The 14,547-nt window shown below is 37.6% G+C and overlaps 2 protein-coding genes across 4 annotated transcripts in view; both read left to right on the forward strand.

Moving 5' to 3' along the window:
- Window positions 1-205: 205 nt before the first annotated feature.
- On the forward strand, window positions 206-10,281 carry rad21b (RAD21 cohesin complex component b). Of its 3 annotated transcripts, none has more exons than XM_083524144.1 (14): window positions 206-371; window positions 1,858-2,046; window positions 2,180-2,309; window positions 2,608-2,707; window positions 2,897-3,003; window positions 4,999-5,208; window positions 5,315-5,440; window positions 5,547-5,678; window positions 5,845-6,068; window positions 6,401-6,551; window positions 7,584-7,729; window positions 7,977-8,138; window positions 8,339-8,422; window positions 9,053-10,281. In XM_083524144.1, exons 2-14 carry the CDS (start codon window positions 1,903-1,905, stop codon window positions 9,242-9,244), a joined length of 1,908 nt encoding a protein of 635 aa, XP_083380270.1. In that variant the 5' UTR covers window positions 206-371; window positions 1,858-1,902; the 3' UTR covers window positions 9,245-10,281. The 3 variants fall into 3 exon arrangements, with proteins under 3 accessions (XP_083380270.1, XP_083380271.1, XP_083380272.1); XM_083524145.1 differs by having other exon boundaries at window positions 358-548; XM_083524146.1 differs by lacking the exon at window positions 206-371 and adding an exon at window positions 372-523.
- A 3,115-nt stretch (window positions 10,282-13,396) lies between these two features.
- mterf3 (mitochondrial transcription termination factor 3) overlaps window positions 13,397-14,547 on the forward strand; it is a 5,065-nt gene continuing 3,914 nt past the window's right edge. The window contains exon 1 of the mRNA XM_083523957.1: window positions 13,397-13,967. Coding sequence (XP_083380083.1) covers window positions 13,655-13,967 — 313 coding nt within the window. The 5' untranslated portion in view covers window positions 13,397-13,654. The remainder of the gene's footprint in view (window positions 13,968-14,547) is intronic.

Raw genomic sequence — 14,547 nt, forward strand, 5'->3', positions numbered from 1 at the left:
CTTGTAGAATCCATGCCTTGAAGGGTCAGAGATGTTCTGGTGGCACTAAGATGTGTACACAAAAGTGATTTTTTAATTTTTTTAATTTTTTTTTTTTTATGGCTGCTCTGTGTCTCTCTCTTTTTTCATCAGTGTGTTTGTATGTGAGACTTTCTTTCTGTCTAGTCTGTCTGTCTGTCTGTCTGGCCCTGGATACGCCCACCCTGGATGCTGTGGAGACTGTAAACATAGTGCACGCGCGATCACAGGGCGGGCCGTCAGAGCGCGGCGCCATCTTGTTTGTTTTAGAGAGAGAGAGAGAGAGAGAGAGAGAGGGGGAAGCCATGGGTACGGTGGCCTAATAAGGAAAGCTACGATACGAGCGTTTCTTTGTAAGTAACGTTGCGTAACCGCTATCAGCTGGTCGAAGCACTACGGGTTCCGTTATTACACGCTCGCGCTTGCTTTATACGCTAAGCACACGTGTGCAGTGTTTACCCTGTAACACATATAAAGGCTACTGGACGTCAGCTAACCGGCTAAGGTAGAAACGCAAGAAAGCGGTCATGGTTCGTGCTGTAACTGCATTTTCACTGATAAAATTTCAAGCAGTTAAAAACCGCGGCGCTAGCTTTATTGTCGTGTATAGTAAAGAAAAATGGCCAAATGGCGCTGTAGCTCTTTCTGTGCAGAAAGACTCTGACACACAGCACTGCAGCATGGTGTGTGAGATTTCAGCATCTCCGAGTGTTCATCTATTAATTAAAGCAGGAGACAATCGAGTCGAAAGTTAGTTGCATGATGGGCAACCCTTTTATAACAATGTGCATGTGTGCTGCAGTGTGTGTGTGTGTGTGTGTGTGTGTGTGTGTGTGTGTGTGTGTGGGTCAGTATCAGGCCGTGCTGAGCTTGACAGTTCCACACATACACACACCCACACATCAACATGTGCGTTACTATCTTTGTAAGGACTTTCCCCTATTTCATACAAATCCAGATAGTTCTATGCATTGGGACCATTATCTTCCCACTGAGATGTAAAAACATGCCCACAAACCCCCCAAATACACACACGCACAGAATATTTACACCTAATTTCATAGTCAAAATAAATAACTGTGTATATATATATATATATATATATATATATATATATATATATATATATATATATATATATATATATATACCAAATCAATTATAACAGGTCAATGTTGAGGGTTTTATTAGTTTATAACTATAGGTGTTGGTGGAATAATACAATCATTAATCCAAGAAGCAGGAAATGTATACTGTGTCTATATTACATGATGTTTTTATATTTCTAATATTGAAATGTAAATATTTACATTTTTACACAGTAATGAACATTTGGCTTATTCTGTCTGTATTACACTGAAAGGTATTCTTCAAAAAAAGTTACAGAGTTCAATATAGTTACAAATTCTATACAGTGATAAACAAATCAAGCAATATTTAAAAAAAAAATTATTCTGATAAGTTTCTAATAATATTTTGACCATATTGCAAACTCTGTTAAAAATATTTTTGTAGCGTTTGTTGTAATTAAACTGAATTTAGAGATTTATGTTTCCTGCATAAATGATAGACCTTTAGTTAAACTTTTAATGTCAGCATACGAATTAGCCTGTTTTGCTTTCAGTCTGTTATTGATTCATTGCGTTAGGTTGCCACATATACAAACAAAGAGCGTTTTATCATATGAAAGACTGAGGGACAGAGCCTTTCACTAGCTACTATTGCAAGAGCTGGTTCAATACTTTCTGTGATAGACGTTTGTTCTCTTCTTGAGGTAATGAAATCAAATTATAACTGTGTCTAAACTGTCCAATCCATCACACAGATTTTTTCTTGCAGGCTTGGCGTCCCCCGCGCCCTCACCTGTGAGAAGGTGCTGGGACGATGTTCTACGCCCACTTTGTCCTCAGCAAACGTGGGCCGCTGGCCAAAATTTGGCTGGCGGCCCACTGGGACAAGAAGCTGACCAAGGCACATGTGTTTGAATGCAACCTGGAGAGTAGTGTGGAGAGCATTATCTCACCAAAGGTAATGTTAAAGTTATTACAATTAAACAGTACAGTACATCAGACATCAGACAAAAAGATGTATATCAGATATTTAACTAGCTATATTTTTAGCACTTATAAAAAATATCAATAATGTGTCCTTGTATGGTTAGGTGAAAATGGCTTTGCGCACATCTGGCCACTTACTTCTGGGTGTTGTTCGGATCTACCACAGAAAAGCCAAGTACCTGCTTGCTGACTGCAATGAAGCTTTTATTAAGATTAAAATGGCATTTCGTCCAGGTAAAATATCATAGGAAATAACCCTGAATATATTTGCATATATATATATATATATATATATATATATATATATATATATATATATATATATATATATATATATATATATATATATAATTGTTGTTGTTTTCCTTCTATGTAGCAAAGGCTAGTCAAACTGTAGTTTAATCAGAAGCAAATAGTGGTGTCCTTTATTATATTTTTTCCATAAATTATTTTTATACCACATTTTATATCAAAGTTATTTGAAATGAGTCTGTGTTTTGTATTCAGGTTGTTTACTCTCTGTCTGACATAGGTGTGGTGGATTTGCCTGAAGAAAACCGTGAAGCTGCCTATAATGCTATCACCTTGCCTGAGGAGTTTCATGATTTTGATCAGCCACTTCCAGACCTGGAGTGAGCACTTCAAATTTTGTACTTTAGCACTTCAAATTCTGTTTCAAATCACTATATCTCAGTGTTCTTTATATATTTTTCATAATAATTGTAAAGTACATTTAGATTACTATGTGAAACTTGTTTATGCCAAAATTTTATGTATTCTATTGTACAGTGACAGTAATAGACCTGTTTCGTGTATTAAAGTGACATAGACGTTGCCCAACAGTTTACCCTCAATCAGTCTCGTGTGGAGGAAATCACCATGCGAGAGGAGGTGGGCAACCTGAATTTACTGCAAGAAAATGACTTTGGTAAGGCACAGAATTATTCTTGTACTGGTCAAGTATCTGTGTCTGTTTCCCATCACAAACCAGAGCCATTGAAAGAAGGGGGATTTATCAAACAAGTGTTTAGCATGAATCAGAATTTTTAATTCTGTTTATTTTGCACCATTTTGCACCCATTAATTGGTTAGCAAAGTACAATACAAGTACCATGCACAACTTACAAATGTATAATCTTTGACTCATCTCTATTCTCTGACAAACTTTTACAGACATTTAAGTATGAAAAAAAAGACATATAACCTATTTAACATCAAAACCACATTGGGCTGTCAGTTGTCTGCTTAACAGGCAGAGGTGCCAACAAATGCTTCAACATTAGCATATATAATTTTTTACTCCTTTCAAGGACAATACAGGGATATAATTTTTTTCAGCATATACAACCATCAGACCACACTTGAATAAATACTGCTCAGCAGATAGGCCAGGACAAGTGTGTGTTTGTATTAAAATCAGGAGGGAATAAAGCTGTTTTATTAATTATCTCCCTACTTTTGCTTTGTGCCCATTTGAAATGCTAGCTAACTTTATTGCAGCATTTCAAAATCACATGCCACCATGACTGTTTGCAGACACTTGATTTTTTTAATGACAGCAATGAACAGTGTGAAAAATATCCAGTGTGACAGTGGCCTTAATACAAGTCACACGTAATGTATTGCTGATATGTGCAAATTAGTCTGCCTGCTACCAAAGAACATCTGTCTAGATATGAATGGGAGACAAACACAGAGTGCATTATGACATGTGACATATGGTATGTCACAGTTTTTTTTTTTTCTGGTGCATGTATGAACCAGACTGTAAATAAGCATGCTTAATTTTCAAACTGCATTATAAAGCAAGCTTATATATTTAATGGATTTCTGCAAATTGTATTCAAATATTAATTTAGACTATTCATGTTATATCATTTATGCACTATTATCACTCCACCAGGATATTCTAGGATTTTAGTGGTAAACTTCTTTTAGCTCTTCCTGGGATTTCTTGTTCGCAATTCTGCATCGGGATCCAATTATTCACAAGACAAAGCAAGTATACTGCCCACAGCACCCAGATGAAGCCAAGAATGGCTAACGTATATCTTAGTGAAAACAGAGAGATGGCTGAAGGCAAACCTTGTTAGAAGACATGAATGATTTTACTATGATGTAGTGTTAGCTGCAAAACAAAATACAGATATATACAGTGCATTAATCAGCTTATTAATGCAACAGTAAACACATTTCTTAAGTGTTATTTAACACTAAGAAAATGAAGGTTAATTAAACAGAATATTTCAGTCATTGCTAATGCTCTGAATTAAATCATTAGTGCTCTAAATATAAATCCTTGTGTGGATTTCTGTAAAGCTGCTTTGTGGCAATGTCGTTGTTAAAAGCGATCTATAAATAAAATTAATTAAAAGACTGTTCCTTTACATGTTCTGCCATATGTAAAGTCTTTAGCACAGATGGTTTGCATTTTTCGCGTATGTAACAAGATTTTTTTTTATAATGAATATGAAGAGAAAAAGAGAAAAGAGATGTTAATGGTGTGATATTGCTTTTCTGCCAGAAAAGGGGGAATTGAAAACTTTTGGTAATTAGTGCACTACTACAGAAGTGTTGTCTGGTTGAAAATCAATTCTTAATAGTCTTTCTGGTTTTTTTTCTAATTCATATAAAATTCTGAGACGATTGCATTGATCACTCAGCATTCTGGCTGATCAACAACCTGTTTCTGTTTTAATGGTCTCTAATGGTACAGAGCACTTAGTTTTAAAAACAGCACACTGATTTGATGCTGAACTATGCTGTGACACACTGCCCAATGTAAAGCTCTGTAATACACTTATCATTGCCAGACCCAATCTCTCATATCTACATGGAACTTCAGTCTCCATTTTTTAGCTTACACAGCCGAAAAAATACTAATAGTAAATAGTAAAGTGTTGAACATTTATTTTATCTTTAGCTGATTTTGGGATGGACGATCGAGAGATGATGCGGGAGGAAAATGCTTTTGAGGTGGACATCATTCATGGAGCTTCTGCTTCCAACCTGCTTCTGGAACCAGAGTCTACCAGTGGTCAGATAACAGATAAAACCAACCACCTGGAGTATGACCAGTACAAAGATGACTTTGGAGACAATCCGATGGAGAGCAGTGAGGGAGGCATGCTAGGTAATTGGAACAAATTTGAACTGGTATTACACGTGAATTTATAGTAATTGAATGTTTTGCTTGTAATTAACTAGAAAATGTGCTTCTTTTTTTTTTTTTTTTTTAGTCGACAAGCTCTTAAGTAATGAGGATGGGGGTGGCATTTTTGATGATCCACCTGCCATTACTGAAAGTGTTATGATGCCACAGGATCATGGTGGAGATGACGATGACGATTTTGACAACCTGTCCCGTAAGTGATAGGAAAAGTATTTCCTGAAGTAATGTGATTAAGATGTTCTGTTGTGTATATAGGACAACTGAATATTTGAGATAATGTGTGGGTGAATTGTATACAGCAGCGGGAGGTCCAGACAGTCCAGACTCTGGGCCTGTGGAGCAGCTTCCCACCATGACAGACCAGACAGAGCAGACCACACTTGTACACAATGAGGAGGAGGCCTTTGCCCTCGAGCCTATCGACATCACAGGTCAGTTGACAAGACCATATGATTTATAAGTCTATAAGTAGTGAGTCCTTTCTTAGTAATTTAAATACTATATTTCCCTGTTTGTTGTTGTTTTTTCAAGTTTGTACCTTTCATTTAACTGACGAGGTTCATGTAACAATTTTTTCCCCAATCGTCTATATATCAGTGAAGGAGACAAAAGCTAAGAGGAAGAGGAAGTTGATTGTGGATAGTGTAAAGGAACTGGACAGTAAGACTATTCGGGCTCAGCTGAGTGATTACTCAGACATCGTCACAACTCTTGACCTGGCTCCCCCGACTAAGAAGTTGATGATGTGGAAGGAGACAGGAGGGGTGGAGAAGCTCTTTTCCTTGCCTGCTCAGCCACTATGGAATAGCAGACTCCTTAAGGTCAGGATAATCCTGGAGAAAGCTCTAGGGCTGCTAAAGTTAGAGCTAATTCAGCAATCAGCATAATAAATGTGAGAGTGGGTACTCATAGTGTTTCTTTTAAGAGTTTAATTACTTTATTTTCTCTCAAATGGAATTATGCAATATTTATTTTGAAACTGAAATGAACCCCACATCTGTCGCTGTTGCATAGGTCATGCATTTTTCATTGCACAGACTTTCCTTAAGCTTTGTAATGGATTTTATTACATTTCCTTTTCTGTAACATTGTAACTTTGATTTTGAAACATGTATGAATCTGAAATATCTATGTGTTATTGCTATTTCTGTAGATGTTCACACGGTGCCTGACTCCTCTAGTGCCAGAGGAGCTAAGGAAGAGGAGAAAGGGTGGAGAAGCTGACAGCCTAGATGAATTTCTCAAAGATCTGGAGAACCCAGAGGTACCTAGAGAGGAAGCACTGTCTCAGAGAGACATAATCGGTAAGACACTAGTAAGTGTATTTATGTCTCAGAAGTGTTCTCAGATAAAGAATTTACACAAAGATATTGCATTTATTATATTTTTAGCTCTCAATTAAGAATAAAATATTTCATAGGTGAGATGTCCAAATATCATATCACAATACTTTATCCATTAATGTAACTTACATGTATTTGTTCTAGAATTTGCCCTCATCTCTTAGTAGCTGTCATTAGAGGAGAGCTAGCTAGTGGGTAGACAAATTGGCATATGACTAAATTGGGAGCAAATAAGGAATTTGAAAACAACTGTAATATTATTCTTATAATAATAACACTACAGATGATTATTTGCTTATATGTGCATACTGACTTTTGCTTAAACTTTCTTTCGACTTCTCATGTTAGGGGTCGCCACAGCGGACCATCCGCATGTTTGATTTGCCACGTTTTTACGCTGGATGCCCTTCCTAACGCAACCCTCCCCATTTATCCGGGCTTGGGACCGGCACTAAGGCTTGTGCAACCATAATGGCTGGGGTTGGTTCCCTGACCGGGGATCGAACCCGGGCCGCAGCGGTGAAAGCGCCGCATCCTAACCACTTACCATTACTAAATTGAATCAAAGCGAATCGCTTTTGGGCTGCACAGCACAAACCATTTTTTAATTACATACACCATAAATTCCAAATATTCCACATTTCCTGTGTACACCAGAGTGAATTATTAGGCAATGCATTACACTGGGGAAGCAGGATTTTCATCCAAAGGAATAAAAGCAACATCCACTAGATGGCACACTAGAGGCAAAATTGTCCCTGTGCTTCAAATCAAGTCAGTTGCAGTTACGTTACAAAACTGTTCAAACTATTTGCATTAGTATTTCACTACACAGATGCATAATGTTTATTTCTGAGAATATGCACAAGCACCTCTCCAAATGACTTTAGGATAGGTGCTGCAGCCTTTTTGTTTTATAGTATTTAAAAGCAAGTACAATTCAGCCTTAAGTCTATGTATTGTGTTTGGTCTTTGTGGTATGTACATGTTCAGATCAGACAATTCTTGAGGAGCCCAGTGTGTTGCAGGCCTCTGCCATGGAGGGCAGTCGCACCACTCTAGATGAGTCAGTCATGCCCCCTCCCTCTAACCATCGGGGCCAGAAGCGCAAGGTCCAGGACACAGAGCCTGCTCTGCCTGTAAGTGTCACTGACTTTAGAATCCAATGTAACGGCCCTTATGTTTTTTACCACTCATAAAATACTGTTCTTTTCTCACATGTTCAGTGAACTAGTTATTGCCAGCTATTATAAAGTTAATACAATTTCATTTCCAGATAGAAACTGTTATTTTTTTATATATTACATTTACTGTTATACAGATGTGTAGGAATGTGAGGCTGATCCCTGATTATTGTTTTTTTTGTGTGTATGTGTGTGTATGTAGATGCTGGAGGATGACCGTTCTTCTATCGTATCGACACGGCTCAACGTGCAGCAAGTAGAGCTCCCTCCAGAAGAACCTGCAAGCATTTCCCAACTCATCCCTGAGCTAGACCTACTTGGAGAGAAGAGCAAGGAGAAAAAGGATGATGAGGAGGAAGAAGAGGTAAGTTAGTAACTTTAAAACTATAGATTATGCCTTGCATACATACATACATACATTATTTTATTCTATAGCATTGCTAACTCAGTGAAATATTACCTGTTTTATCAGGAGTTATTCTTTTAGTCTTGTGTTCCAGTCACTTTGTTATGTAGTATGAATAAATGATTCTGATTTGAATGACTTGATGCCCTTGTTATAAGGAGGAGGAGGGTCAAGGTGGAGACCTGGATCAGGAGGAGAGGAGATGGAATAAGAGGACACAGCAGATGCTACATGGCCTGCAGGTATGTTTAGGGTTTGTCTAATCTGAATCATTCTCTCTCTGTCAAATAGCCCAAATTCTAAAGGAATTTTTTTTATTATTACAATGGATCACAATGGAGTACTAATGATCCTACTCAGGACCAAGTGACTTGAGTCAGTGCCCAAGATTGATATCTTATATAGGTTTATATAGTTTATATATATATATATATATATATATATATATATATATATATATATATATATATATATATATATATATATATATATATATTTTATTTATTTATTTTTTTTTTTTTTTTTTTTTTCATCACATGAAATCATAAGGATACAGTAATACCAGAATTATCCAGATGTGGGCACTGTTAGGTCACATTAATTAGTTAACATGAAATAAACTTTTTAATCTTTTCGTATTAAAACGTTCGTATCAAAATTTTCCACACAATTCAAAAGACAGAGAATGAAAAGATTTCATTCTATAGCTCATCATATTCTCACAGACCATTTGACTTACTTTGTTCTTTTTAATGCATAAAAACCAAGTGAAGTTTATATCAAGTGGCTTAAAGGGCCACATTTCATTACTAGTTTTCTCACTAAGTTTCCCTCATAAGGAAAATGACTTTTCGTGCTCTATATCTATTTAGCGGGTGATTGCCAAAACAGGAGCAGAATCAATCAGCCTGCTAGAGCTTTGCAAGAACAACAACAGAAAGCAGGCAGCAGCCAAGTTTTACAGCTTCCTTGTGCTGAAAAAGCAGCAGGCGGTAGAGCTGACACAGGCTGAGCCTTACAGCGACATCATCGCCACTCCCGGTCCCAGATTCCACATCATATAAACAGTCAAGTAAGATTTACACTAACAGGTTGTTTTTGTTTGTTTCTTTTTGTTTTTTGTTTGTTTTCTGTACATGATGTGTTATCTTTATCTGTCTGTCATTTATGTAACTCACATGTGACATCTGTATCTCAAATAGAAAATGAGATTTTATGGATCTTCTGATTACTATACTGTAGAATCATGTTGCAGTCGTATAGCAGAACTACAGAGCAAAAATAGTTGGGTAGTGGATTTTAGCACTCGTATGAAAAATGATATTCATTTTTAAGATTTCTTTCATTCATTTTTTGTCAGCTAATTTCTTATTTATATTCTGGAATGGATTAGGTCAACTCTTTTTGCATGCTTCATATGGAATATGTCACCTGCCATATAAAAGGTCTGTTTTATTGTAACACTAATATCACCTTGAATAAGCTAACAAGTGCTCTAACACCAACATTAGAACTTTAATCGACAACATAATGAAAAAAAAGTGTTTCTAATATAGAAACAATGCAATTCTCAATGCCCAATTTTAAATGGGTTTTTAAAAGTGAGGAAGTTTTTCTTTCTTCAAAAGTGGTCCTTTCCCCAGTGCTCCCAGAGCATGAATGTTCTGAACATATAAACTAAGGGCAGCTTTAAATTTGTCATGTAGACAAAGCTGAGACTCATAGTTAATAACTGTGATTATATATATATTAGATTAAATTATATATTGATATTGTGCTATTTATTTTAAATGTTTTTCTTCATTGATTGTGCAAGCACTGTGTATTAAAGGCTAGTAGGTCATAAATGTTACAGAACTGGCAACTATTCATCTTTATATTTACCTTATGTGATAGAGGTGATCATGGCCTGTAACAGTACATCTTTTATTTAAACTTGCCTTTTATTTAGGCATATTTACTTCTCATTCAGCTTGTTTATATGGAAACTGTTGAAAATACTAAGTATTACAGCCACACTTTGTTATTGAGATTATTGCCTGTAGCCCTGAGCTGATGCATGTGTTGTCTAATTTTTGTAATAAAAAAACTGAAAGGAAAATGACTTTTACAGTATACTGTGTGTGTGTGTGTGTGTGTGTGTGTGTGTGTGTGTGTGTGTGTGCGTGCGTGCGTGCGTGCGTGCGTGCGTGCGTGCGTGCGTGCGTGCGTGCGTGTGTGTGTTTATAATTATCATGGAAGTAACAGTAAGGAAACAGAAAACTAAAGATTGAGGTCCAGATTCCAGTAAGTGTGGCTAGTTGGGATGCATACGCCCATATATATTTATAACGGGGTATAACGGTAAACACATTTCGGAGTTCGATATGTACCATGGTTTTTAAGTCGCGGTTCGGTTCAATTTTGGTACGGTTAGGAGGAAAAAAGGCAAAACGTAATTTTTTTGTTTTTTATCAACATTTAAACGGTTTACATATTTTTTTACAAATTTTAATAAAATGCCTGCTTGATTAAATAAAATATGAAAAAAAAATTTATATTAAATAAAAAATTTAATAGAATAAATAAAATTAATGCAATACACTTTTTTATTATATTGATTGAATTAAGTAATCAATTAAATTAGCACAAATTAAATTTAGATTTAATTCCACTGTACGTAGATCAACAAGACACCAAACAGAACTTTTGCTATTTCTTTACAGGGACGTTTTTTTTTTTGCCGGATGTGTGCATCATGGCAGATTTTGTGCTTGACTGGAGACTTGGTGCATCAGTAGAACAAATGTTTACTAATTAAAAAAATAATAATTTTGCTGGAGTTTATTTTTTATATCTGAGTAAAGAAAGGACATTGTAAATAAATGTGTGTTCCGTTGAAGGTTTTAATTTTGCCCCTTATATATTAATAAAGGATGGAGAGGGAAATGTGTTGACTAGTGAGGAGAGTGTGTTGAGAAGATGGAGGGAGTATTTTGAGCAGCTGATGAATGAGGAAAATCAGAGAGAGAGAAGGTTGGAGGATGTGGAGTTGGTGAAGCAGGATGTAGATAGGATTAGTAAGGAGGAAGTGAGAGCAGCGATTAAGAGGATGAAGAATGGAAAGTCGGTTGGACCAGATGACATACCGGTAGAAGCGTGGAGATGTTTAGGAGAGATGGCAGTGGAGTTTTTAACCAGATTGTTTAACAGGATTCTGGAAGGGGAGAGGATGCCTGAGGAATGGAGAAGGAGTGTGCTGGTACCGATCTTTAAGCATAAGGGAGATGTGCAGACCTGCAGTAACTACAGGGGAATTAAGTTGATCAGTCACACCATGAAGTTATGGGAAAGAGTAGTGGAAGCCAGGCTGAGAGAAGAGGTGACCATCTGTGAGCAACAGTATGGTTTCATGGCGAGGAAGAGCACCACAGATGCCTTATTTGCTTTAAGGATGTTGATGGAGAAGTATAGAGAAGGACAGAAGGATCTGCATTGTGTATTCGTGGATTTAGAGAAAGCGTACGACAGGGTGCCGAGAGAGGAGTTGTGGTATTGTATGAGGAAGTCAGGTGTGTCAGAGAAGTATGTGAGGGTGGTGCAGGACATGTATGAGGACAGTGTGACGGCAGTAAAGTGTGCAGTGGGTACGACAGACTGGTTCAGGGTGAAGGTTGGACTGCATCAAGGATCGGCCCTGAGCCCTTTCCTGTTTGCAGTGGTGATGGACAGGTTGACGGACGAGGTCAGACAGGAGTCTCCCTGGACTATGATGTTTGCAGATGATATTGTGATTTGTGGTGAGAGTAGAGAGCAGGTTGAGAAGAGCCTGGAGAGGTGCAGATATGCGCTGGAGAGAAGGGGAATGAAAGTCAGTAGGAGTAAGACAGAGTACATGTGTGTGAATGAGAGGGAGGGCAGTGGAGTGATGCGGTTGCAGGGAGAAGAGGTGGAGAAGGTGGAGGAGTTCAGGTACCTGGGGTCAACAGTGCAAAGTAATGGAGAGTGTGTTAGGGAAGTAAAGAAAAGAGTGCAGGCAGGGTGGAGTGGGTGGAGAAGAGTGACAGGAGTGATTTGTGATAGAAGAGTATCTGCAAGAATTAAAGGGAAAGTTTATAGGACTGTGGTGAGACCTGCGATGTTGTATGGATTAGAGACAGTGGCATTGAGTAAAAAACAGGAGGTGGAGCTGGAGGTAGCAGAGCTGAAGATGTTAAGGTTTTCGTTGGGAGTGACGAGGATGGACAGGATTAGAAATGAGTTTATTAGAGGGACAGCACATGTAGAATGTTTTGGTGACAAGGTGAGGGAGGCGAGATTGAGATGGTTTGGATATGTGCAGAGAAGGGACATGAATTATATTGGTAGAAAAATGCTGAAGATGGAGCCACCAGGTAGGAGGAAAAGAGGAAGGCCAAGGAGGAGGTTCATGGATGTGGTGAGGGAAGACATGCAGGTAGCTGGTGTAAAAGAGGCAGATATAGAGGACAGGGTGGTATGGAGACGGATGATCCGCTGTGGCGACCCCTAATGGGAGCAGCCGAAAGAAGAAAAAGAAGAAGAAGAAGATATATTTATTTATTTATATTTTTAATAAAAACGGTCGAACAGAAATGTGTGCTGCATTACTCTCGTTTTAATATAATTAGTGCCAATTAAAAGGAATTTGCGTTAACGTGTACATTTTGATTGATATATTTCAGAGTTATTCCCCATTCGCTATTATATTTACCTCCACTTCATCTGAAAAATTATTTCACTATTTAGTAACATGACTGCATGAACCGGTGTTCAATCAGCCACAAGAGCATCACTGAGTTTAGACACTAGTAAGTGAGGAGGTCTGGGGTGCAATCTGATTTCCAGTTCATCCTAAAGGCTACTTGAGGTCTTCCTTTCCATCCATAACATACCATGTTTTTATGGAGCTCACTTTGTGCACTGGGTCTTTGCCAAGTTTGGGGGAAATTGTAATGGTACAGCATTTAAAGACATACAATTGTATAGTAAATTTGGGAAAGAAACACATATAGGTGTGATGGTCAGGTGTCCACAATCATTTGACTATATAGTGTTTCCAAAAGTACTATTATTTGTTATTTATTATGTGTTGTTGCTTATAAGTAAAATAATGCATTAATTGTTAATAAATGTAAACGTGTAGTAGGTCCTGGACTGTACAGTGACGCCAGTGTTAGGATCAGACCGCTAGAGGGCAGTGTTTAATAACTGGCGTCTGTAGAAACACTGCAGAAGAAACGCCAGTGCGAGACCACGTGAGAAAGAGGAACGTATTAGTGTCTATTAGTTATTAGAGAAATAAAGGTTGTGGGGATTATAAATAAAAACGCGGTGTAGTCTTTGAGGGTCGAAAAGGGCTTGTGTTATTGTCAGGAAAGCGCAGAGCAAACTGTACTGAGTGTGTTTTGCAGTACCGGAGTTGATGTTTTGATCTCCAGTGTTCCAGTGAAGTGTGTGCATTGAGTGAACTGGTCATGTATGTTTGTGGAAGATGTGTGATGTATCTGCAATCGAGGCTCTTGTGTGTAAAAGCACAAAATGTTCACATTATTAAACTCTGGCATCTTCCTGAAAGCACGACTCGCATCCACACAGCCCTTCTTCATCACCAGAGCACCCAGAAGGAGAGATGGAGATCACAGACGTGGGCTCGGTTCTTTAGTGATCACAGAAGCAGTATTACAGAGCAGGAAATTCCTGACCACGCTGTAGAGCCAGTCATGAACTCTGAACTTCAACAAGTTTCCAGTGCATCAGGACCAGTTCCTGCAGATCCCACCTCCATCGGTATGAATCTTCTCCACTGTGTCTTTTACTGTCTTTCATTTCATTTCTTCACAGGCATTGTTCACACTTCTCTTACTGGAGTTCAAAAGTCAGAATTTTCATTACTGCTTAATTCATTGACAACAACCTGCGTGGAAAGTAGAATCTATTAAATATTAACATGAAGTTCAGGTTTTTTATATTTGCCATGTCCCAGTTTTGCTTCGATGACAGTTTGCACTTATATACACTCATACAGACTCAACAAGTTTTTACACAGTCTGATGATCCATTTCAGATCAAATCCATCAGAGTTGTATGAACACATGCTCCAATAGAAGCGGTTATTAGATTAGAAGCCACTGTTAAAGCTGCTGTTATAGAAAATTAATCAACAACTAATGACATTAGATTTGCCATAGCTGCAGTATATGAGGAAATTTAGACCTTTTGTATAAAGCAGTTTACATGGTCACACATTTGTTCACAGTTAAACATTGAGTATGGATGTGCAAAATTCAAAAATCCTGTTGTTTATTTCCAATATTGTATGGGAAGAAAAACAAATAATTTTTTACTTCATTATATATTCAGCTCTAAG

Source organism: Silurus aristotelis (genome assembly GCF_946808225.1).
Source record: "Silurus aristotelis genome assembly, chromosome: 21".
Lineage (NCBI taxonomy): Eukaryota > Metazoa > Chordata > Actinopteri > Siluriformes > Siluridae > Silurus > Silurus aristotelis.

Coding starts and splice junctions, on each gene's coding strand:
- rad21b (XM_083524144.1), top strand. CDS start 1,903: ATGTTCTACGCCCACTTTGTCCTCAGCAAACGTGGGCCGCTGGCCAAA. Junction 5,441..5,546: donor CGATTTTGACAACCTGTCCC/GTAAGTGATAGG, acceptor AATTGTATACAG/CAGCGGGAGGTCCAGACAGT. Junction 6,069..6,400: donor GGAATAGCAGACTCCTTAAG/GTCAGGATAATC, acceptor CTATTTCTGTAG/ATGTTCACACGGTGCCTGAC.